The 26,736-nt window shown below is 40.3% G+C and overlaps 1 protein-coding gene across 6 annotated transcripts in view; it reads right to left on the bottom strand.

Moving 5' to 3' along the window:
• Positions 1-26,736, bottom strand: part of LOC128609960 (nuclear factor 1 B-type) — a 105,527-nt gene that overhangs the window by 69,108 nt on the left and 9,683 nt on the right. Inside the window, exons 1-2 of one of the 6 annotated variants that reach the window (XM_053628914.1) lie at positions 23,065-23,556; positions 16,697-17,228 (exon numbers count right to left, since the gene is read on the bottom strand). In XM_053628914.1, coding sequence (XP_053484889.1) covers positions 16,697-17,228; positions 23,065-23,082 — 550 coding nt within the window. In that variant the 5' untranslated portion in view covers positions 23,083-23,556. Of the gene's footprint in view, positions 1-16,696; positions 17,229-20,739; positions 21,562-23,064; positions 23,557-26,736 lie in introns of those variants that run through there. The other 5 variants (XM_053628918.1, XM_053628912.1, XM_053628915.1 and 2 more) reach the window with 5 other exon arrangements.

Below are 26,736 nucleotides of genomic sequence, written 5' to 3'. Positions count from 1 at the left end.
AGTGTACATTTTTAAACCAAAAAAGCACAAAAACCAGTAAGAACCCAAATAAGAAAGAGTGGAATTAAATAGCGTAAGCTTTTGCTAAAAAAAAAAAAAATGTTTTTTAAAAGGTTCACATTGAAACACGAGAAAGTGTTTCTAGTCTTTAAAAAACACTCGGTAGGTAATGGACTAATCTGGCCGAGTGTGTGTGACTGTGCTGTAAATTGTCTGGGTAATCATTACTCTTGCCAGTGTTGGTTAGGACTACCCCACACTCTTTCCAAGTCTTGTGCTGTTCTTTCTCTCTCGCGCTCTCTCTCACTCTGACGTTCTGGGCAGGAACTCTGTGGCTTTGTCCACGAGCTGAGATTCACAGCCAGAAGGGCTAAGCTTAATCATTCTTGGATGCAATGGAAACAAATCCTAGCTTTTTTTTTTTCCCCCATTCAGAAGCTTCCATTCATTCATGTTCTCTGGCACTCCCCTGCCACCTCATGCCTGGCACATAACACCACTTTTCTTTACCGCGTATGCTTTATTACATCTTCACTCTCTCATATGCAGTAATGATTGTACTAGGCTTAAGGAGACTTGTCCAAACCTTATCCTGCTCCTTCTAATATACTACTCCCAATGTCCATAATGTACCTACATTTTTATTTTTTTGTTCTGGTTGTACTTTAAATCCAAAGTTTCTCCGGCTTCTCTGTGCCAAACTAAAGCCATATATTTAATTTTTCCCCCCAAACTCATGGTATGCAAATCTGCAGTACTAATGGAGTTGAGGCATAGATAAGTGAAGCATACGGTCCAAGAAATGGGAGGCCATTAGTCTCATGAAGAGTGTGTATTCATTTGAGTGGAGTCCAGCTGACAGTGACCACTGCAACATGCACTTCATCATTACAAACCCAGTGGGAATGTAGCCCCTGACAGGCCACTTCCCTCTACACATATATCCCAGCCAGCCACTGCAATGTGTTTCTGTGTGTGTGTGTGTGTGTGTGTGTGTGTGTGTGTGTGCACACATGAACATATTTATACTGTATTTGCTGTAAAGCACTGCCTCTCTCTCGCTCGGCCAGCGGGAGTAGGAGCAGGTTGGCTGGTTGTGGATTACAGTCCGACAGTGGCCCATTGTTAATTGGGCGCCATGTGTGAAAGAACAGAGAGATTAGTTTGTACAGCTGCTGCCATTTGTCATAACTGCCCTTAACAAGACACACATGGTGAGCCTGGTTTGAGCCTCTCCAGCGTCAGACTCCTGCTTTCACACTGCCAGATACTTTAGCATAAGCAGATGAAGATGTTTTAATAAAAACAAACTGCTCTGATTCCTCTTCCTACCCTCAATCCCCTCATCCCAAAACACCAAGCACTCTCTGTGTTTCATTTGTTCAGTGTTTTAAGACTGCAAGGCTAAAGGCCGCTGTGCACACGCTGTGTAATCAAGGCTAGACAAGTTCACATGGCAAATTTTCTAAACAAACATGTGCTACTCTGTGGCAACTTGCACATAGAGTCTGAAAATATTTTTTCTGCAACAAGGCATCTTTTTTTTTTCTCAAAATAAAATGTCTGAGAATTATAAATTATAAAAATGTTTTTATCAGATCATAAGGATCTTTATAATGTATAACATAAAGACTTCAAAACAATATACTTCCAAAGAACAACATATAGTAATTAGTTAGTGGTTTGTTTGTTTTTTTTTTTTAGAATCCGGCTATCAGTATCTTGAGCTTTCTTTTCCTCTGAACTTCTGACATGTAACTGTAAACCTATCTTTGGAACTAACACTCACTATTTTCAAGAATCTGTAACACATAGTTGAATTCTCGTTTACTGTGAATATATGTGGGTTACAGTTCCACATTAGACACACATATGACATATTTCAAAATGTTTGATTTTTTTTTTTTATTTTGTATTGTTTTGTTTTTTAGATGACTGGACAGATCGCATGCATTTTTCACCATCCGTTAAAACAAATACAAGTCATCCATTTGGGTCTGCAGGGGACTTAAGTCAGGTTTTTGATTCCTCTTAGACTCTGGCTTGCTAAATAATAATAATAAAAAAATTAAACCAATAATGTACTGATTTTTGAAAAAAGAGTGTAGTATAACGTATTTACAACAATTAAGGATTTTTTTTAAAATTGTGATATTGAAGTATTTCATTAAAAAAAAAAAAAAAATGAGCACACTACCCTGATTTAGTGTTCATTCTATGCTAGCACACACAACACAACAGCCTAGCCAGTAATCTGCAATGAATTTCCCTCTCTGTCTAAGTGAATATCTGAGTCTAGCCAGACTGATAACGCTGCCTTGACCTTAACTTGAGCCACAATCAGCATTTTCAGGCCACATCTCTTCCAATTAGGCCTAAGTGCATTAAAATGTGACAGCGCTCAAGGGTTAGTGATAAAGGCTAATCTGTCAGGCGGCTTTTAGTTAAGGGGCCTGATCCCAATCTACGGCTTTTCAACTATCTGCTATACAGGAAGAACACAGGATGACTCCCTCTAGACTAGTCTAGACTTCAGTCTAGACTTCTATTTTTCTCAGTTTTCTTTCGATCTTCGTATGTCTCCCTTCTCACCAAATACAATAGTTGTGTGTTTCCAGATTTCACACCTCTATTCTGAAAAAGGCAATCTTGTTCACAACAGCTACCCTTTCTACAGCTCTCCCAGGAGCGCCCAAAAGCACTCGCACACACAGACACACACACACACACACACACACACACACACACACACACACAACAGTTTGGCAACAGTGTACATGATATGTGAATATAAGGGAAAGGGTAACTCTACTCAGTCTCTGCTTGGTAAAACAATGATGAACTTTCCTCTAATCCCTCTTCACCCAGGATCAAAGGTTCTGTCTGTTTCCACATTAAGGTGGCATTGTTCTGGAGCACTGCATTGACACTACAGTAAACACAATGATGCAGACTATTTATGAGATATTGATGAATTCTAGGAAGTCCCATGCAGCAGGTACAGTTTGGGGTGTGTTGTCATTGAGGACGAATGGGGTTAAACGGTTAAATGGTGTGCAGGCGCTCTGAGAGAAAGTGGACATCCAGCTGTGAATATTTCCAACCCCTTTCAAAGCCCAATTCATCCTTTTTCTAACCACCTGTCTTTACAGATGATCCCAGCTTCCATTCAGACACCCAGAGTTAACCAACCCTTCTAATCAGGGTTTTAGCTGTAAAATTCTGATTACACTGCCTCGCTAATGTGGACACAAAAAGAACGACAGGCTTTAATCATCTGACCAGCATTCACGTAGCGGTAACACCACTTTCCCTATAAATGCTACTTTAATTATTCCATGTTGTTAGGTTATTATTTTGGGAGAGACGCATAATCTAATTGCAGGTTTAGGGTCTGCGCACATGTAACCATCCTAATTACAATCTTCCATGGATTAAGGGACATGAATTTAAATATGCACACTCAAAAATACACTCACACTACAGACAGATGCTGTGGTTACCCAGAGTGCATGCATGATTTTGTCTAAATGCAGGCTTCAGGGTCTGAGCGCAAGGCAAGTGAGTGTATATTTGTGTGCGTGTGGTTAAGCATACAGGCAGGTTTATGCTCTGTAAAAGACAGAGAGGCACATAGAGGGAGGACGGGGGAGGACGTGGGGGGGGGGGGGTGTAGGGAATAGAAGTTAGATTCCTATGCCAAGCAGAAAGGCAGGCCAATTTGAGAAGAATTCCAGTAATCTGGAAACAACATGTATATCCTTTCAACGTGGGCACTCGTAACAAGGGCCTTGTGCAGCCGCCAAGGCCAGCTTTCATTAGCAGCTCCGTTACAGAGCACTGTTACCAGAGAGCTGGCTTTAATCACAGCCAATCGAGCGCTCATTCCTCACCGCTCTGTGTTTAACACACCAACTGCTCGGAACCTTCAGCCCTGCACTATCACCAGAATTATAGGTATAGATTTCTGAAGAAGAATAAAGCATAGAGCGGCAAGGTCAGGAGCACCCGTTCCAGTCATCAGCCCACAAGGTGCTCAAATGAACACTAACACTAAGTTACCGCTAAGAACACGCTAATTAAAACTGTGGCCTAGATAGAGAGAAGGTACTATAGTGGGTTAAATGAACATGGGATACATGGGAGCTTCTTGCTTGTGTCAGTGTTTAAATTATACTGTTCCTTTCTTTTTCATTAATAATTTTGTGCTCCCATTTATTGTAGTTTCACTTTCCCTTCTGCCGTATTTTAATTTTTTCGAATAACTTTTTTGTTTCTTTGACTAAAGACAGCAAGCAGAGTCCATCCACGTCGGATCCGTCTATAAATAAATAAATAAATATTATTATAATATCAATGAATCTTCGACTAAGATACAGTAAACACTTAATATCGCAAACGTTCAGCTTGTTCCGTGAGTTGAGCGAAGGATGTTTAGTCATTCTTCCTCCGTCGTTAGTAATAGCTTTATTTGTGCTAAGTGTATACTAGTTAACACTCTGACGGAGAAGATTGCAGCATTAGAGGTGCGCATCCAAACTCTAGAGAGGGTTAGTGAGAGTGAGAGCAGTGTAGTTTCTGTAGCGGAATGTCTGGATGCCTCAGGGGGAGATAATAATTCTAGAGCGAATGGGTGACGACTCAGCGGCATAATCGTAAAGCCAAAGCTAACACTAAGGCTCACCTATGGGAGCACCACTCTTCACCGCTTCAAGTGTCCAACAGGTTTGCTCTCCTCAGTGAAGCACGTGCTGAGATACCTGAAAGAGCTCTGGTTATAGGAGACTCTATCTTAAGGCACATGAAAATAGCTAGACATTTAGGGGTTCCAGCAGCAGTTAGATGTATACCAGGAGCCAGGGCTCCGGACATAGCAGGTAATCTTAGGGTCTTAGGCAAGCGCAGGTTTTCAAAGATAGTTTTTCATGCAGGAGCTAATGATATACGCCTTCATCAGTCAGAGGTTACTAAGAGTAACATTGTAGAGGTGTATAAATTAGCAAAGGTGATATCTGATGTAGGAGTATGCTCTGGCCCCATCCCAATGTGGCATGGTGATGTAGCTTAGAGCATGTTATGGTCGATGAACTGCTGGATGTCCAGGTGCTGCTCCGAAAACAATGTGGGCTTTACAGATAAATGGAGTAGTTTTGAGGGCAAGGCTGGCCTGTTAGGGCGGGACGGTATCCATCCCACTCTGGAAGGTGCTGCTCTCATTTCTTCATTTCTTATCACAGAGTCTCAGAACAGGCCTAGTTAATCATTGACAATCCAGAGCCAAGGCCAGGGAGCAGACAGTGCTAGGTGCACTGTGTCTGTTCCCCAAGCTAAACAAAAATGTAGAAATTTTCGGAAAGTTTGTTTTAGTAACCTAATTAACATAAAATTAGATCATACTGAATGCACAGCCAGCACCTTTGATCTGAAGCTAGGACTGTTAAATATCAGATCTCTTACATCTAAAGCACTTATTGTTAATGAAACCATTACTGATCGGGAGTTTAATATAATGTGTTTAACAGAAATATGGATTAAACAAAATGAATACATAGCATTAAATGAAGCCAGTCCTCATGGACACAGTTATATACATCAGCCCCGTCTAACTGGCAGAGGACGAGGAGTCGCACTCATTTATAATGATAATCTAGGCATCGCACAAGAACCTAGTCATAACTTCAACTCCTTTGAAGTTCTTCATACTAGTATAACATATGTAGCCACAAAAAAAGTCTACCGAGTCAATTCCGCTAATTATTATTTACAGGCCCCCAGGTCCATATTCTGAATTCCTTGGTGAATTTGCAGATTTTATCCCGAACCTGGTTGTGTCTCTAGACAAAGCATTAATTGTTGGCGACTTTGTTATTTATTTTGATAGCCCAGAAGACCCTCTGAGAACAGCAGTTGGGTCCGTTCTAGATTCAGTAAGGGTCAATCAGAATGTAATAGGACCCACTCATAATGGTCTTGACCTTATACTAACATAATCCGTTTCTGCAATCTGAAGCTATCTCAGATCATTATCTCGTCTCATTTAAATTGCGTATTGATCATAATATATGCACCTTGCCACGCTACAACGTCAAACATACATTCACATCAGCTACTGAGCAGAGTTTTATCATTAACTTCCAAGAGATATCAGCTATGATTTGGTTCACCATCTGATCCCAAAGAACTTGATCAGGCAACTGAATGCTTAGAGTCAAGGTTCCGCTACAAGCTAGATAAGGTAGCTCCACTTAAAAGAAAAATAATTAGAGAGAAAAAACTAGAACCCTTGTATAACGATCACACACACACCTTAAAACAGACCACTCGAAAATTAGAACATAAATGGCGTCAAACCAAGTTGGTAGTGTTTCAAACAGCATGGAAGGAGAGCCTCCTGAACTGTAGAAAATCTCTAGATCAGTCTATCTGATCTATCTATCTAATTGAAGATAACAGAAATAATCCTAGATTCTTATTTAATACTGTAGCAAAATTAACTATTTAAATTCAGTTAAATATAGTGATATCAGATCAACAATTTGAATGTTTTACTCCCCTTGGAAAGACCAAACTAATTTCATTAATTTCTTCATCACAATCATCAACTTGTATACTAGATCCCTTACGTACTTGTTTCTTCTAACAGATTATTCCAGAAGTAATCAAACCCCTTCTAAAAATAATCAGTTCTTCCCTTAGCACTGGCTATGTACCTAAGTCATTTAAACTAGCAGTTATTAAACCCCTGATTAAAAAACCTGACCTCGACCCCTGTAAATTGTCAAGCTATAGGCCATTATCAAATCTCCCCTTTATCTCCAAGATCTTAGAAAAGGTTGTAGCTATGGTACAAGCATAGCTGTCTGAGCAGCTATGCTCGAACCTACATAGGAATAACATTCATGAAATGTATCAGTCAGGATGTAGGCCTCATCATAGCACAGAGACAGCGCTGGTTAAAGTGGTAAATGACCTACTACTGGCCTCTGATCAGGGTTGTGTCTCATTGCTTGTGTTGCTTCACCTTAATGCAGCTTTTGATACAACTGATCATACTATTCACCTGGTAGACTAGGAAATGTTGTTGGCATTAAGGGAACAGCTCTCTCCTGGCTCAGGTCTTATTTGACTGATCGTTATCAGTTCGTAGATGTAAACCGTGACTTCTCTATGCATACTGAGCTAAAGTTTGGTGTTCCCCAAGGTTCTGTTTTAGGCCCACTACATTTTATTTTATATGCTACCTCTGGGTCGAATTATTTGTAAACATGGAATTAGCTTCCACTGTTATGCTGAAGACACACAGCTGCATGTTTCAGCAAAACTAGATGACAGACAACAGCTTAATAAAGTTGAGGAACATGTAAAGGACATCAGACACTGGATGCTTATTAACTTCCTTTTACTTAATTCTGATAGGACAGAAGTACTTGTACTAGGACCACATGCAGCTAGAAGTACGCTTTTCTACAGTGTAACTCTGGATGGCCTTTCTGTTACGGCATGTGCAACCATAAAAGACCTTGGTGTGATTATTGACTCCAGTCTTTCATTTGACGCTCATGGAGATAATATTACTAGGATAGCCTTCTTTCATCTCAGAAATATAATGTCACTACAAGATGCAGAAAAATTTGTTAATGCTTTCGTCACCTCTAGGCTGGATTATTGCCTTACTGTCTGGATGTTCCAGTAGGCGCTTAAACAAGCCTCAGTTAGTCCGGAATGCAGCTGCATTGTCCTTACTAGAACCAGAAAGTATGACCACATCACCCCTATCACATCCACACTGCATTGGCTCCCAGTAACATTTTGCATTGATTATAAAATACTACTATTGACCTATAAAGCACTGAATGGTCTCGAGTGACAGTACCTTAGTGAACTTTTGGTTTGTTATGATCCGCCACGCCTATTTCGATCAAAAGGTGCAGGCTATTTGTTGGTAGCTCAAATAGTGAAGGCTACAGCAGGGGAAAGAGCTTTCTCTTACCAAGCCTCACAGTACAGTTATGGAATAGCATTCCAATTAGTGTTCGGGACTCAGACACAGTCTCAGTGTTTAAGTCCATGCTGAAGACATATTTGTTTAGTCAAGCTTTTTGTGAATATTTTTTTTTTCTTAGGTAAAGGAGAAGATATAGAGGGCTCACAGGCATAGAGTGTTGTGGTGAACTGGGATGTTTGGATGCTGTCGCCCCCCCCCCCCCCCCCCCCACTTTCACACATTCACCCAGGTGTATTAATGGTGGAGTGGCTGGCTGCCTTATGTGTCAGGGCGCCCTCATGTCTGTGTTACCTTCTGCCTCTCCCTTTTACTGTAGTTATGTTGTTATAGCTAGTCCGGAGTCCCTGCTTGCACTCACGCAATGTACATTGTCCTTAACCATTATGGGGTAATAACATACCTAATAATCTGTCTCTCTCTCTCTCTCTCTCTCTCTCTCTCTCTTTCTGTCGAGCTACACATGATACTCCTGAGATGCCAGAGATCCTGACCCCTTCTGCTCTCCGGACCTGCCTGATCCATCCTGATGTCCCACTTCTCATCAATTGGAAGTCACATGCTGCTGCTGAGGATGGCCTCACACAGTGCAGCCTAAAGAGCATTGAGATTACTGACGAAGGTACCATTTATAAACCATAAAGATGGATTTGGACATCAATTCGTATGAACATTTATGCTATGATAGCTAGGACTACAATTGCCACAAACAGTTTTGCACTCAAGTTTCCATCAGTGAACAGTGCAGATGTTCAACAAAACAGACTTCATGTAAAAACTGTAATGAATTTTTCTGGTTACACAACTGCACTATTTGACCATGTAGTATTAGCACATTTGTAGAAGGAATTTATTTATAATTGCAATGTCCGGTGCCACCCAGATGAGGATTGGTTCCATTTTGAGTCTGGTTCTTCTCATGGTTTCTTCCCATAACATCTCAGGGAGTTTTTCCTTGTCACCATCGCCTCTGGCTTGCTCATTAGGGATGAATTCATACATTAAAAATCTATATCCTGAATTTATATATTTTTGTATAGTATAGTTTATATAGCTAGTGGGCTGCAACCCAAATGAGGAATCACTTCTGAAGTTCTAACGTATTTTCATAATGACCAATGCAACCGAGTTCTTGAGTGAAATATGATTGTTTCCTATATCCTCTTGGAAGTCATTCTGGAAGAAGATCCATTACACCAGTGGTCAACAACCCTCTTCCTTGAGATCTATTTTCCTGCAGGTTTCATCTCCAGCCAAAATCTAACAAACCTGCTTTAGCTGATCAAGAACTTCTTAAGGCAATGATTAGATGGTCAGGTGGCCACGATTATGGTTGGAGCTAAAGTCTTCAGGAAGGCAGATCTCCAGGAACAGGGATGGTGACCATTGCATTACATTTTACATATACTACCAAGTTCTCTAAGGTTCACAGAAATAAGGCATTGTTAGATCTGCTATACCTTCATTACTGTACAAGATGATACATGATGATGCTTTTATATCCTTGGGAACATACCCAATGTGCTAACAACACAGTTCTCCTAAGGGTTTAAAAAAGCATTGGGCATCCCTGGCCATGTTCTAAACAAATGGTCACCACATAAAGTGCCTGTCTCTAAGTCACCTATAACTCGTTTTACAGCTTCGCATTAATTGCCCCCCTTCAGACAGACTTTGGGCCATCCCAGTCTCGGCTGCCCTCCCTTCATCTGTGCGTTTAACTCTGAGCCGTCTGTCTCAGCAGTGGGAGGTACTGTACCAGACCAGACAAAAGAGGAGGCAGCCATCACTCTGAGGCCTGTCTGCCATGAAAAGACTTTTGCTGTGGGCAGAGGGGGGAGAAGTCACTGTCTCCCTTAGCAACCTCCTCGATTGTCTCTGGCCCTCTCTGGCAGCCATTCATACGCTGTCCCCCTCGTGAAGAATGCCTGTTGGCGTGGAGACGTGCAAGACACCAGTCATCCCACAATGGAGGAATTCAGACCTTTTCTCTCTGTCTCTCTGTCTCTCTGTCTGAGTTTACCTGCATTTGATATATCTCACTTTCACTCTCGGTCAGCTTTTTGGTTTCTGAAACTCCAAAGACTTTATAGTTTCTGGGAACCCCTGTTCTGATATCTCATCTCCTCTCACTCCCTGCACTCTTCTGTCTCTGTGGCCGGGATCATAACTGCATGATAAGGATGTCTGGTTGATAGAGGATAGAGAGGAAATTCATGTCAAGGCAGCTGGAGACAGTAAATGTGGCGGTGGTGCTGGTGGGACAAGACCCAGACACCCCGTACAGTGAGCTATAGAAAAGGACGATGAACCCATCAGTCTTCCTCTGAGGGAGGCGTGGGAGGCAAGGGAAATAGAGAGGGGTGCTGGTGATGCTCTTTGCTCAACAGGGCCCTGGAGAGCAGCAGAGCGTTGCGGGTTCTGCACTGATGACGTGGGACTCCTGGAAAGCGAATGCTGAAAATACAAGATAAGCTCTTGGAAAAAAAAACTGAAGAGGCAAAGTGGAGATGCTTCTATGTGACCCCTGAAATGCAAGCACATTTTCAGACATATTTTCCCATTCTGGCTAATTCTGGAATAGACTGAGGGTCAACAGTGATTAAGTACTTGAAGCTAGATTGATGAATCATTCCAAAATAAATTTCTGTCTCTTAACAGCACTTGTACATACGCCCAAGTAATAAAATGGCATGTATACGTAAATGCTGGTGTTGCCATAGAGAGTGTTTGAGTGAAAGAGAACTGGGGTTATAGAGAGCTTAAAGCTGAAGTACAACACAACTGCAAAATGATAGAACACACACACACACATACCATCATGAGACCTGCTTACAACATCCAGCTCTGTATACTGACCATGGGGAGGGGTGCTGAGTGAAAACAGAGACAAAGAACAGAAAGCAAAAGACAAGTACCAAGAACTAGGGTTAAGGTTAAAGTGTACTATAGGCAAAAGGCATGCAGGAAATCCACACAAGACATACAATGAAAGCAGACACACTTGAAAAAAAAAAGCTACAGAAATCAAGGAAAGAGCTAAAAAACAAGACAGGCAAGAGAAGCAAAGGAATGAACAGTTCTCTACGGCAGTATGAGGAGTAACAGTATACCACTGAATTGAAGCAACAGCGAAGCAGAGAGCAAGGGAGGGAGAAGAGAAAAGAGGGACTTACATGGAGGGGAGGGAAATCAATAAAGAAGGCCAGAGAGCTGGAGGGAGCTCTAAATGGATTAGACTAAGGGAATGTGTTCGATAGGTTATGGCTTTACGTGAGGTAGTCACCGCAGGCCGTGCAGAATACTAATCAGCTTTCCAGCCCTGTTTGAGGCAAAGGCCTTACTGCCTGCTCAGCACAAACACAAATCTTCCCCAAATGACCTTCAGTGTCTCAGTAGCACTCATTCCAGACTGGGATGGTGCAGGATCAGAGGTAGGATCAAGAGAGCGATCGAACTGAGATTTTGTATGCAACAGATTTCACATTTCAAACTGAACCCTTCAAAAAATGCATGTTTGCCAAGTTTGCAATACTACGCTTGCTGTACTAACATATCCAAACTTGCCTGTATCTTAGACTTCCAGCTCTTTTTTTGTTTCATGTCTAAAATTAGCAAAATGGGCAAGAAATGACTAAATGAGTGAACTGTCAATACACTCAGGCATTGGCTGGCTTTCTTTTTTGCCCTTGAGAAAAAGTTAAGGCGTATTGTGTTGCTATAGCATTTTTTCTCTCGTGCTCAGACAAGCACTAGCAAAAAAAAAAACAAACAAAAAAAAAACGAACAAAGCTCAGGTCTATAGCAAAGCCCTCTTTCGATAGCAAAGCAATCCCTTTCTGAAAGTGAGTCTTGGGCAAATCTAGAGCAAAGGAAGAAATGTATGTTTTTGCTGAAACGTTTTTTTTGTGTGTTTTTTTTTTAATCGTGGAACCTCAACAAGAACACAAAAAAATACGCACACACAAGACCTGCGGGCTGCTGAGATTACCATTTGGACTGACGTTGTAGCAGCAAATTCCCCCTCCCTTTCTCCCTTTATGTTTAATGTGGCGGTACACCAGTGTACTAAAACATCAAACAGAAGCTATTGCCTTTCATTTCCACAACTGAAACCAAGTCGTGCATTCTTGCTCCAAACTGTGGGACACACAGAGTGGGAGAGAAGCAGGGAACCATCTGTATTGGTTTTAGGACCAAGTCAGTAGCTGCAGGCCTACAAATGGATCGACCACACGCTTTCTCTGTTTCTCTCTCCAAAATGGATAGCCTTACAACCACCACAGCCACAATGGCTCACTGGAAACAATTAGCTAACAAACAAATAAATAGCTAAACAAAAACAAATGCCGTGGAGCGACGGCGTCCCTTACGCGTGTGCGCTCGCAACGGTTTTCGACACAAGCTGCTGTCAGTGCTCCAAAGTCCAATCCGTTTCTGCCTCTGTGGCTCGGAGTGTGTGTGTGTGTGTGTGTGTGAGAGAGAGAGAGAGAGAGAGAGAGAGAGAGAAAGAGAGAGAAAGAGTGTGTGTGTGTAACTGTGTGTAACTGTGTGAGGATCTGGGCAGCTGTCCCTTTGGACCAGATTTTGAGTGTGGTGTACAATTGGCATTATAGGTCTGGAACCGCTCCAGGTAAACTACTGCTACAAGTGGAAATGAGTGAGAGAGAGAGAAAGAGAGAGAGAGAGAGAGAGAGAGAGAGAGAGAGAGAGAGAGTTGTAGGGAGAAAAGGAGGATGAAGTACTTAGTCACTGGCAGGGGTGGTGACCTGGAGGTCAGTGTGGCTAGACCTGACTCCATCACAAACTCAGTTAACTGGAAAACTAGGCCAGCTGTAACACTTCCCTCAAACAGCTAAATACATGCTCAACATCAACATTATCACACGCACAAGGTGTACGGAGGGAGTGTTACAAACGGCTGGCTCTAGCCGATGTGGTGACCATTTCTCCGCTGACCCACACACGTAGAGGTCACGGGAGGTGTGGGGGCTCTTGGTGCACCCTCCATCCCTCCACACAATCCTCTTTAAACCCCCAGTTGGCCCCCGCATGCCCCGGCCACCTCTGTGTTTTCACAGATCCGTTGTGCTCAATTTAACTTCACAGGACACCCACCGCATCTTTTAGCCGAGGTCCTGACACACAGGCCAAAAGCTAAGTTGCACACTCGTAAAACAGGCATCTACAACAAATAATAAACAATCCACCTCCTTCAAAGTGCACAGACTACAATGCTTGCATCTTCAAAGAAAAATATGAAACCTGTTATATTGAAATTAGAGTAAATGGGGTAATGTGTTCATGCCTGATTATTTATAAATTACAGAAATGTAAAAGGAGTAAATAGATATTAAGTAGCCTTGACAGCACAGAAAAAAGCCTAGGGTTGTATGCTTCCAAAACTGATAGCCCTAAAAGAAAAACATATCCCAAATGACTGCTTTTTTTTTTTTTAAAAATGGATGATGGCCATCAAAATATAAGTACAGTCATATATCGATCCCAGTTTATGAAACACATCTTTATGACGGCTCATTTTATGAATTTCATACCATCATGTATTCAAGCTACAAATGAAACTGGCCAGATATCTGTAACAAATACAGTGCTAGGAACTTGCAAGTATTTATGAAAAGTCAAAATCAGCAGTTAATTCGTATGAAGTAACTGTTTATCCAATTAAAAAAAGCAAGCAGTTAAGAAAAAATGATATGAAATAAATGACACACAAAATAAAGAGATTAAATATCACAAAACACATATCACATTTTATACAATTATCTAATATAATATGTTTGTTTTAATATAAACTCCCTGATCCTATTGTGTATTTTGAATTTTTTTTTTGTCATCATCCTTTTTCATACCTTACAATATGAACAACAAAATGAAAAGAGCCATATTAGTGTATTTCTTGTAATGCGATCAGTAACTGAAAGCTGAATATTAGTTCACTTCCCTTTTTCCATGCAGTGATGTTATGAGTTATGAAATGAAAGCGGTGTGAAATGTTCCTTACTTCACACGTCCTGACTTGACTTGTAGGACAAGTAAAGGAACAGCTTGTCAAAAAAAAATTGTGAAAGATGATCACATTCTTTAATAGCGATATGCAGGTCTTCGGTAAGCTGAAAAAAATGTTTTTGGGATGAATAAATTGTACATCTGTAAGAATGGACCTGAGCCAAAACCATGAAACTTACAAGCAGACTCCATTTCACCTTCTTTAAATCTTGTTTTTTTTTTTTTTCTTCAGATCTAAAGTGAAAAATGTTGCAACGCCTAGATTTTTTTTCCGAATGTTTCAAGGCTGACTGTGATAGGGTAGTAATTTTCTGAAGGAAGGGGACTGATCAGCACCCGCGCTGGGTACTGAGACTGCCACAATGGCTACACTGGGCTCAGTGAGGCACAGAGGCTGGACGTGGCATGATGCATGCCGCCTAGCGTACCAGTCCTTCCTGCTATTCTCCCTACCCCTAAACTAAACTGTCCATTCACCATGGTACTGCAACACAGTCCAGCTAGCTTAGTGTGATTCACAAAAACCGAGGGCAGAGTGCCCAGTGTTTCCTCCTGCGCCATGTGGCTCATGCTAATGTTAAAACTACCGCTGTGTACTGACTAGCAACAACACCCGGGCATAACAGTGGCACAAAATGCCAGGCTAAACTAGTTGTGGTAACAAGTTTGTGTTATGTGGTAGACCCCTTGCCATTTAGTGACTCAGTCTGGTTTCACACAATATGACAAAAAACAAAATCCACAGCTGCTGTGCTAAAAAAAAATGATTTACCAACACAAAGATCACATTTTGTTAGAGACACAGTTAACATTTTTGTCATAATTGTGAATTTAAAATGTGTTACAAAAAGAAATCACGAACGGTTGCCATTCTGCCAGTGTCAAAAACTTTCCTCCATGCCCACTGCATTGCAGATGCCAGCAAACGAATCAAAGGCACGCAAGCAGACAAAGAGGATTTGATGCCAACCGCCATTCCTCCATCACTGGCACTCTCCATGCCACTCTCCGAGCACAACACAAACAAAATGGCCGCCCTGGATATGCTGCTACAATGTGCGGGCATTATGTAGAGATGGGCACAGGGGGGCAAAACATGCTCCTGTAATGTATTAAACCCCGAAACAGTGACCGTTATTCATTCACCACTTTTACTTTATAGTCTCTTACTATCACATTACAAAAATATAAAAGTAGCAAAAATATATCTGGACAAAATCTTAATAAAAAGGGTTTTTTTACCCTTAAAAAAAAGTCACATTTTGGCTTACGTCTATGTCAGAAATTACCAATACATTCAAACCACACTTTCTGATTATTTACAGAATTTTAATTCTGTAATGCTCTTAAAACTGTGCAATTCAAAATTCTCATTTAAACACAATAGTGTTAAACTGGTTTTTTTTTTTTTCTTAATGGCACAAAAGATGCTAGCTTGTAGCGCTCGGTTCAAACCAATATAAGGGATTTAGGCCACGGTTGAGTGTCAACGGTTGAATGCACGTCGTCCTACAAATGCACAAAAGAGAGGGTGATGCCAACCCTGGTGCCAGTGGCAACCATTATTGTCCCTCCGCTATGCCTTCTGCTTAGCCTGGCACTTCACTCGTACAAAATGGAGGCGCTAAGCCTGGCGATAACCCACCTCCTCCTTGCACAACCATTCAAACACATGCAGGCTCACATGTATTCTACAATAAAACATAAACATTATTTTGGCATCTAATATAATAAGGAAAGACTTTAAATGATTGGATTACGGCAAGTTTTATTTCACTTGCGGAGTTTTGACAGGGAGAGATGAAGACTTTTCAGGCGAGTTAAATCAGGTTTATAGTTCTAGAGTAGGCATATGACATTTTTAAGAAGTACTATGTAAGAAATGTATTAAAAATAAAGTACACCATTAAGAAAAAAACAATGTACTTTCCTTAGCAGCTAGGTGGAATTTTTTATTTTATTATATCCTTTCCATCTACTATTTTAGATTTATATAGTATTTATGTGTCTACTCACTAAACTCTTCTTATTTTTCAATATTTACAGTTCTCTATATGTATATATGTGGAAGATTTTATGTGGAACATGAAAAGCCTTTTGTAGGTGATTTAGGCACTCTACGGTCTTTTTAGAGTATCATATTAATTAACTTTCTAATTTCCTCTTATTTTTATCTTTAAAATTAGTCAAAAGAATTTTTCAAAAATCAGGGAAAAAGATGTGAAAATAAAAAGCATTTTAAAAAGTATAACAGTACATATATTCTACTAACTAGCTGCTTATTCTAGGGCCTTGCCATTAAACTTGACGTAACGGTGTAGCCTTAAAAGTAAGTAGCTAAGACAAGTTTCATACAAAGTTCTTAAGCTTCTTACATTTCATGTTTTGATATTACATTATAATCAGGGAAAAAAACTGGCAGGTTTAATGGATAGAATACCGGAAAATGTAATGCATAGAAACAACAGAATATAAATAATCAAAATATTACTGTTTCTTTGGATGATTTAATGTTGAGTAGAATCGCAATAAATTGTTACTGAAGATAAGTTTAACAGGCACGAGTTTCTCAGGCCTCAGTAACTCTGAGACAAAGCGCTCAGCCTGAAACACTGGCAGTAACATCTCCCTCCCACCATCCATTCTCCATCCATTCAGTACACTTACCTTGATCTTGGACATAGTAGGCCAGGAAGAGGTCGAGCTCCTTCACTGACACGGTGATGTGGTGCGGCTGGACACAGAGTGCCTGGTTGGTGCAGTGGGGCGATTTGACTAAGCGCTCTCCGTCCGTGCTCTCCAGCGGGATGCCTTTGAACAGGATCACCATCACCAGGTCCAGGCGCCAAACTTTATCCGCCTGGCGGAGACAGTCGATGCGTCTGATTTTTCCCTTCTGGTCGGGGTTGGAAAGCACACAGCATGGGTGCTTCTTGCCTGTCACACTGAGCACAAAGTCCTCGCGGTACTCCTGCCGGATGTCCTTGCGCAGCTTGGCCAGCAGGCGCGATGCCCACTTCTGCTTGATCTCGGGTTTCTCGCTCAGCAGCTCGTCCTTCACGGCGCGCTCCTCGTCCTTGGACATGCGCTTCTCGTGCTTCTTGAAGTACTTGCGCTTGCGGGCCTGCAAGTTGAACCAAGTGTAGGCGATGGAGCGCACATGAGGAAGGAGTGCCTCGATAAACGGATGGAACTCGTCCTGGGAGAAGAGCAAAAGAGAAAAAAAGAGAACGAGGGAAAAATACAAGGAAGTCAGTGAACAGGAGTAGACGTGACCTTTTTGGCATAGGATTCCTGATCAAGCAGCCAAGAGTTCATTTTGGCCACAAAAAAAAAAATGAAAAAAAAATCTTACCTCTCAGAACACAAAACAAACAAAACGGACTATTTAGAAAGCACACAAATAGAAGATTCAATTAGTCACTTGACGGCCGTTAAAGACCACAAAACCACAAAAGCCCTTAAAACAATTACACACTGAACAACTACAAATACAAGACACATTACATACACTTTGATCAATCTCTTATACATTGTGTTTTACAAATTATAGAAGCCATTCTATTTTGGAAAAATTAAAATGATTTTAAAAAAAAATAATCTCACACCGCAATGAAAGAAGGGTTCATCTACCATTTCTGCTGAATACAGCGACGCTGGCCTGTATGGAGCTGCAGGTGTTGCAGGCACACAGGACGAGGATACCACTGTTTACCACATAGGCTCAAGCCGTGCCAACATACAGCAGACAGTTAGATGAGCAGCACTCACGCTTTCCCCTGCCTCTCTCCCCCTCTCCCACTCTCTCTCTCTCTCTCTCTCTCTCTCTCTCCACTATCGGAGCTGTATGTGCTAGCGCATCAGGGCATGTGTCCCTCACACGTACAGCTCTCTTATCAAACAGTCCTGCATTCCTGCAGCAGTACTGCCTCATGGCCTTACAGGCCCACACTACCCTCTCTAACAAAGCCTGCAAAGAAAGTGGTTCAGGCAGAATCTACTAACCTTTGATATTAATGAAAAAAATAAACATTTGCTATGCTAAATGCAAAAAAGCACATATGCAAACACAGTAAGGCTCTGAAAAAGGGAATTAATTTTAGGGCAAGTTTTACATTTCCAGCAATAGGTCTGCTTTGCTGTTGGGACGTTTTGTGGTTCAGGGGGGTCACTTAAGTTGTTAGGCGAAATGAGCAGCAATTATTCCCAGCCCCTCTTAAAATCAAACCAAGATGGACAATGAAAATGGCATTTTGGCTCAACCATTACATTCTTTCTGCTCCAAAGCTCTGTAAGAGTGCCATTAAAGAAAAAGTCTGCTGCCAAGTAAGCAGTAACACCTACAGGCTCAATTCACAAGCGTCTTACACGCTACAGGCCTATTCGGCTTTCTCTACCGCAACATGTTAGTTGTACTGTGCAATGCGCTTCCGCCAAATCAGCTGCCAATTTTAAAGGCCATTTAGTAACATATGGGCAGTGTTTCACATTTTTACCAAAAATCAATAAAAGCATCAATAACATAATGATCTATCTTACCTCTAATAAATTTACAAAACATTTTCAAACCTGAATGATAATACGCTGTTACATTTTCATGTTTACTGAATTAAATAATATTAGATGCTAGATGAGATGTTCAATTGTTTCTTTAAGATGTGGAATTACAAAGTGTGGGAATCTCAAAAATCTCAGCAAAGGGAAACAGACCTTTTTTTTTCTGGCAAAAAAACAAGCATTTCTTTTCTTGTTCTTAAACTCCACTAAAAGCTGAATGGGTGCTGGAAGAGTTAAACCACAGATTATTCTCTATTTATGCAGGCAGCTTACTGCTCTTTGGGAAACCGTAACCAGTACTGCACTCCCCTATCTCTCCCCCTTACACTGTATCCCTCACACACACCACATCAAAATTTAACCACCGCACAGAAACTACACAACTCAGCAACAAAACTGCACAACTAAGTATTATAAACACCGTAGTCTACTGCTGTTACACATGGGGAATTTCAGCACACTTAATAATTGGGAACTGGTGTGTTAATTTATCTTTATGATTTATTTCTTTTTAAAGCTATAAGGTCATAGTTACAAAGTTTGAATTATTTTGTACACTGCATTGCAATTAGTTTTAAGCATATTACAATCAATTATAATCCGTTTATGTTACAGTATATATCAGTACTGAGCTAGATGCAGCTTACTGTAGTACACAAATTACTTTGGCCTGACAATTTCCTTATCCCAATATTATATCTCTGCATATCAAATGCTTTTAAATTATTCAAAATGTCTTTGTTATGACGTGCAAGAGCATTTGATGTACGCAAAAGAAAAATAATGTCTTATGGATTTTACACTAACAGAAAAATAGTTGTACACCGTACAGTTCATAAATGTAATAACTAATTATAATTCATTCTGATTTTTTTTATAATAATACATAATAATAACAATCTGTCTAAAGTAATATGACTTTAAGACAAAGTTTTAAAACTAAATTTTACCAAGACCTCAAATCCACAGTGTAAATATTTACTCCATATGATCCTTTTTAATTTCATTTCATTTTTTCCATAAAAATACTTTACTTAATGATAACTCTGGAAATTGCATAATTCCAGATATAATTATATGATATAAAAATCCACTATATCATATCATTATATCATTATTATAAGGATAATGACTTTAATTGGCTCATGGTTAAAGGACTTTCTCCTTGTAACTCTTTCATGGTAGTAATAAATTAATGTAGTTATACATTATACTTATAGTTAAACATGCATGTATTAAAAATGAAGAAAAAAAACTCTACAGCTGGTTATAGTTCACGTTTTTGCATTATTATTATGCAAGGTCCATTATAATGTAAAGTCCAAGACTACAGAAGACTACATAAGGCTAATCCATGTGTCGGCTGAGTGTGAAGTTCGTCTTTGCGCCAGGTTCAGCCCTCATTTGTACTAAACCATATCTCAGTCAATCACACGGTGGTGCCAAGCAAAATATAAACAGTAAAATTGTGTCAGCCAAAGCAGGAGGACTCGGTCCAACCGCTCAATCGGCCTTATCGCTGTTTTCATCTTAATTCACTCGGCTAGTGGCTCTCCGTTTAAACTCTGCGCGCTCCTGGCCAAGTGCACACTGTATGAATAAGAGAAAACACAGAGGCGTCAAAAAGCACCGAGTCAAAGCTCGAGCGCTTTATTCACTTCTCAGAATGATCGCTTTGAGCTCGGTTTCTGACTGTTCGCGTGCTTTACACCACAAATCTCATGCAAACCTATAGCCCATATATGTGCGCCAGCGGACGTGTGATTTACGGCTCAACTTTGCGCACGATGTAAATGCCCAACGTTAATGCGCTCTTTTAAAATAATCTAATCCAATCTGACATCTTCAGGTTCGCTACACTCTTACCAAACACACACACACACACACACACACACACACCAATAACTTTTTAAGTGTAATGTCCTGATTCACAGAAAAGTGCATAAAAGATCAACACTGAAATGATGGTGTCATTAATGCGCAGTAGATGCAGTGGGTTACATCTCCACGCTTTATCCTGTACACTTTAATACAAAGTATTTTATTCAAACGTAGGCTACAAGCGTCATACTGAACTAGTAGGTTGCATTCCACCAATTAAAACTCTATAAATATTCAAAAGAGTGATCAATAAGCGCGCCGTAATGCTCTACCTGCGTTAGACAAATCGGCGAATACATCATGACCTCCACCGTCAGTGCAGATAAGATCGATCGGTCACCAAAAGTCCGCTTATTAGGCTATCGCGTCATTCTTCCGAGCCCGTGCTGCAGCGTGCACGGCTGAGTGGAACTTGTCCTCATTCAAAAGCGAGAGAAAAGCTTCATCAGAGACCGGCGGCGAACTTCGCAGATCCCAGCTCGAGCATTTAAAGATTCCCACGAGAGCTCAGAAGCACAAAAAGGCTGAAGCAGACAGCCTTCAGGAACACTGCACGCATCCGCAGAGACCGAGCTCCAACCGGAGTGAAGTGGAGAGTAGGGGGAAAAACCCTACTGTCTCTCTCTCTCTCTCTCCCTCTCTCTCTCTCTCTCTCTCTGATGCTGCTTTAAAGGGGAAATCTTAAAGAATGTCACAAGTGCAGGTCGAAACCTAGAAGGCGCCAAATTTCTGATCCCCGTTTTCAAACTTGATATTACAGCGAACGGTAACACCCTCTAGTCTGCTGGATCCTGACAAATCAGTCTCACCAATTATTTCTTTCTTTCATTTCATTACAAAGTCAATACTCCTCCTCTTCCAGCAAACGCGTTCCTATACCACACAGCCCACCTTCAGGTCTTCCTCTCAGACCACAGTGTGTACACATGATCCCGAGCATTCTCCCCACTTCATGTTACACATTTATACCATAATGCTTATTCATCAGTAATATGCTATTTTATACCTTCAAACCTATGTACATGAATGCAATGCAATATGAGTTTTAAGTAATCATAGCTTTTCTTTTCTTTTTTTTTAATCACTGCATAACTATATGTCAGTGTGCAGATATTATCAGCTTAAAAACAATCTATCACATATATATATATATATATATATATATATATATATATATATATATATATATATATATACACACACACACACACACACACACACACACACACACACACACACTGTAGAGTATGTCATCATAGGTTGCACATATTCAGAAGGTTGCACATATTCAGTGCAACCTTGATATTTTTTTCTTCTTTTATTCCAACTTTAGGTTGTTACAAGAACATATCAGCATGTGGTGTTTTCCATGCAGTGTTCAAGTCACGGTGGGATAAACTATCAGGCCCGACAAAAATGTTCTACCATGTCAACCGTCGCAGAAGTGAATCGAGGCATTAAGGCCTGTTTGTACTTCCTACAGAACCGGTTATTTGTGTGGTTACATGTTTTTTCTTCCCGGGGTTTTTAAGTATGGGTGGTTCTATAGCGCATAATGTCTTTCTATAGCTTATAGGACGCTGAACCATAATGAGAGTACTATTTTCTGCGCGTGAAGCTATATAATTACGGTGACACAACAGAGTGAAGGAATCCCAGCACGGATTGCAGATCACATGGTTATTAGTAAGTGAATTACTTTAGACTGGTCGTCAGGACAGCCTTTGGCGAGGGAAATAAAAACGTTTAGGAGCTGGATGTGTGTTTCTGTGTCCCGGTTAACCGCACGAGCCTGACCTGAGCTCGCAACACTTTTGCGACACTGGTCTTTATTCACATCACGTCACATCGTAACCTCGTGTCAAAGTCTACAAAGCCGTCCGCACTCCACCCCCTATCCGTCCAGTAGCGCACAGCGTCCGCGGTCACGCCGCAAACACGCACACGGACGCAATGTCTCCTAACCGCGCTCGCGCTTTTAGCCCCGGCGCAATGTTTCACTCAAGGTCAAACAGCCCACAGTCTTTACGTGTGCATGTTGAGTCGCTTAAGAATTTCAAATTTTACACCGATTGAGATTTCAAAAGCGTTTAAAAAAAGTTCAAAAGTTTGTCACAAAGCAACAAAGTAAATAAGTGCACTTCAACCACGCGAGACAAACGTGAACTTCTTGGCTAGTCGAAAGCAGCGGTGTTGTAAAATTCAGCCACTTGGCTAAAACACGACTTGCCCGAGTATTCTCTCTCTCTCTCTGGCTGTGCAATGTGCCAAAAGTGCAGAGCTACAAGGGGGCGAGTTAGCTAAAAGCAGGAGACATGCCAAGAGTTGACTGATCTCTTTAGGCGCAAACCCTGCCACAGACTTCTGACACACGACGATATGACCCACATAGGAAGGCTGCCAACGCACAACATAAACAATCCAACATATACACCTCCTATTCTCCAGCAGTGCTCAAATCCAGTTCACTCGAAACATGGGACTACATTAGGCTACGGACTACTGTGTCCAGGAGGCAAAGGATTACATGTTTACATTAACTTCAAAAAGTATTCACAAAATGATTGCAAGATATTATATATTCCATGATAACGTACCATTGCACTGTATTGCATGGATTTAAACGGGTGTCCAGGAGGCGGTGTGAAACTCAAGCCGGTACCTTCACATGTCTCAGATTTAAATAAAAATAAAAAAGCCTATTTTTTAGATTGTTTTTTTTCTTTTCTTTTCTTTTTCTTTTCTTTTCACGCTGCAGTACTCTCAAAAAAATGCACACCGGAAGAAAATTCTTGGCAGACAGGCGGTAAAATCAAGTCAGCGAACACCTCAGGGTTTTTTTTTTTCTAATCTTCCTTCCTCTGCGAGTCAGACTTTTGGATAGGTTTGTAGTGGTTGAGTTGAACGCGGTCCAGAAGAGGCAGAGTTTTTGGAATTGGGCACGTCTGCGCCTTTACTTTCTCTGTCTGTCTGTCGTCGCCGCTGCTCGCAGCTCTTGGAATCGGCGTTCTCGTCTCTGATTGGCTGAGGCGCTGTTGGCCCTCCGCGCGAGCGCTCCTCGCCCTGCGCCGCTCACTTCCGCCTCACCGCCCGCGCTCGCGCTGTGTTTGCGTATGAACGCTGCGGATTTCCGACATTATAAATCCCGTTTATTTTTAATAACGTTATAGAGATTCATTTTTGTTATGACAGACTAGTAAGCTTTTAGGAATTTGTTTAAATTTTGTTATGACATGAGCACATGAAAAAAACAAGAAGAAAGACAACAACAACAACAAAAACAACAGCATCAATAAAAACAACAACAACAACATTAATAATAATAATAATAATAATAATAATAATAACACTTTTACATCTTGAAGTCACTCCATTACTATTTCCATTTGTCATTTGTTATAACAATTTTTCTTCATGTTTAATACCATTGTGAATATGCTAGTCTATATGGTCTACTGTAATAATACAGAATAAGTGCTATGTACACACTGTTGGCAGAAGGATTGCACGAGCACAATGATGGCATTGATCCAGACCTCAGCAACCACCACTCCACAACCACACTTTCTGTTCCGGCAGAGGAATCAAGCTCGCCTCTCTTTGCTAACAGCAGCACACAATAACATGTATAGGCTACACACATCAGAGTTATTCAACCTAAACACATGAATTATTAGACTGCAATTACATGCAAGCTGATGTTAAAGTTTCAAAGCTGCTATAAATAGAGACAGTATACACAATAAACTCACGTGCTCATTCAATTCTAGCTCATTTTTGAATGACTGTTTAAATCATTTATAATTGTCTATGAAAAATGATGCAACCCAATACAATTTGAAAACAGCTAGTGTTTTAAAAAAAATAATAACGCTGGTTATACAGATAGATAGTCAGACCTCCTAGTACACACACTAGTGTGTGTGTCTATGTGTGTGGGGGGGGTCCTTGTAGACAGCTATACAAAACCAGTGTCCTAAAATGCATAATTATAGGTTATAATATTGCTATTGCTTGACAGAACAAAATTCATGAAATGTAATGCAAATACTGAATATTGTTATTGAATGATCATTTATTACAGTTTAATAAATAGCCTAACACTTCAAACGTCCCAGCTCTTAATAAGCCAGAATGTTTTATGTATATTTATTTTCATATGCATTCTCATTTTACTTCAGAATAACACCCGAAGGGTACTGTGTATGGAAAAATTCTCGGGAGTCTGTGGGAATCAAATGAATTCAGAAATAGTTTTGGAGCAAAAATCGCTTCACAAATCAACGACTCTATATTCCATAATTGCTATTTATGCCAGTCACGTAATCTGTCCTCAAATCAGTCATGATAACAAACCGCACAGTCTGTAGTGCATGGCCAGAAATTTTATTCTCTTCCTTACCACACAGATTAAGTAACATGCAGAGAAAAAAGCCGAGTTTATTTCTCTCTCTCTCTCTCTCTCTCTCTCTCACACACACACACACACACACATACACACACACACACACACTTACAGCGAGACGTTGCGGACACCGGCAGGGGGAAAAAAGCTGGATTTTTGCGCAGCTAAACTGTATTTTTGTTCACACCTAAAAAAAACAAACAAACAAGGAAGTCGACCTAAAAAAAAAAACACGTCACTTTCCGATACATTGATCTGTGTCATATTTCTCCGAGTTAGTGCACTTGACAAAGAAAACAGGGGAGTATAGTGTGAGAGTTGACTTGGCTGCAGTAGGTGCAGAAAGAGGAGGAGGAGGAGGAGGAAGAAGAGGAGGAGGAAGTGTTTCTCCAAAACTGCCTACAACTTTCCCCACTCATCTACAACCTGAGGAAATAAGCGAAACAACTGTTTAGCTGTTCCACATTTAATAAAATCGATGTCTTTTTTTTTTCTTATGTGGCGCGAGCGGAGAGAGAGAGAGAGAGAGACGGGTCCTGCTTCTTCACAATGTGTCAGTTTGAGGATTTCCAATTCTGAGAGCTGTCTTAACCTGAGACCTGTGATATTTTACGCTACATCTAGACGAGATTAAGTATGGACTCACGGTGCACACGTTTCACCCCTCCACTGATTAATGCACTCGGAAACTCGGAAAGTGAGTGTTTAATGCAGGGTTTCTCCCAAAACTCGGGGGACATCCTCTATATAGGCTACGTGGCAGCCCAGAAACCCATCAGCTCTATATGTAAGAAAAATGAATGACTGTAAATGCGTTTTTTCTTGGTGCCGTTTTTATTTTATTTGTGCATTTGTTTATTCTTTATTAAACTTCCGTGCTGCTTGTGTTTCTCTGCATATTTTTTCAAAACTGCACTTCCCTTTAAAGAATGGGTGATTAATAATAATATAATACTATAATATTGTTATAATAATAACAACAACAACAACAACAACAACAACAATAATAATAACCATCACCATCATCATTATCATTATTATCATAAGTCTATTATTAGGCGTGTGAAATAATTTTAAAGTGTGCTATAGCCTGCAGAAACCTATTTATAGCCTAATAAAAAAAAAGAAAAAGAATTTATAGCAAAAAATAGTCTATATTTATTTAAACATGGCATAGCTTATATAAATACTACTAAACTTGGCATTAGATGAATTAAATATATTTGAAATGATAGGGTGTATATTGATGACAGACTAACTAGCACATTTTCATCTGTCCACCACTCTGGAATTTTTACAAGTTCAGTTTCATGTTCAGTAATGTTGTTTTATTCAACAAATTATTTAACAAATTATCTGTCAATTAGTTTGCTTTTCCCTATTGATGTCAAAGCAAAGATATTATTTCTGTCTTCAGAGTCTGCATATTCTCTTGTTTTCAGGTATGCATTTGCCTGACATCTTTATAACCACTGTATTAAAGCAATGCATTTATGTGGCCCTTTTTTTCATTCACAATTTTAAATGTTAATATCACAAGCTAATATTGGAAATAGAATCATTGAAAATATATTAATTTTGATGGTATACAGTTAAACTTGTCACAAGATGTCAAAAGCACAAGAGCAAAAATATTTTTTTTTGACATTTTGGCTATTCCTCATTTAAAAATAAAAAAAATGTTTGTTTTGTTTTGATTGATACAGGTTTATTACATGTGTAATTTTTTTAAATAGGTGGGTGGGTGAAGTTGGGCTTACAATTATGCAAATATGTTGTTAAGTTTAATGTGAGTTAGCATCAATGGGATTTAGTTAAGGAAAAATTAGTGTGTGTGTGTGTGTGTGTGTGTGTGTGTGTGTGT

This window comes from Ictalurus furcatus, chromosome 7 (assembly GCF_023375685.1).
Source record: "Ictalurus furcatus strain D&B chromosome 7, Billie_1.0, whole genome shotgun sequence".
NCBI lineage: Eukaryota > Metazoa > Chordata > Actinopteri > Siluriformes > Ictaluridae > Ictalurus > Ictalurus furcatus.
The sequence above is the reverse complement of the archived record's forward strand: the minus strand, read 5'-3'. Positions and strand labels throughout refer to the sequence as shown.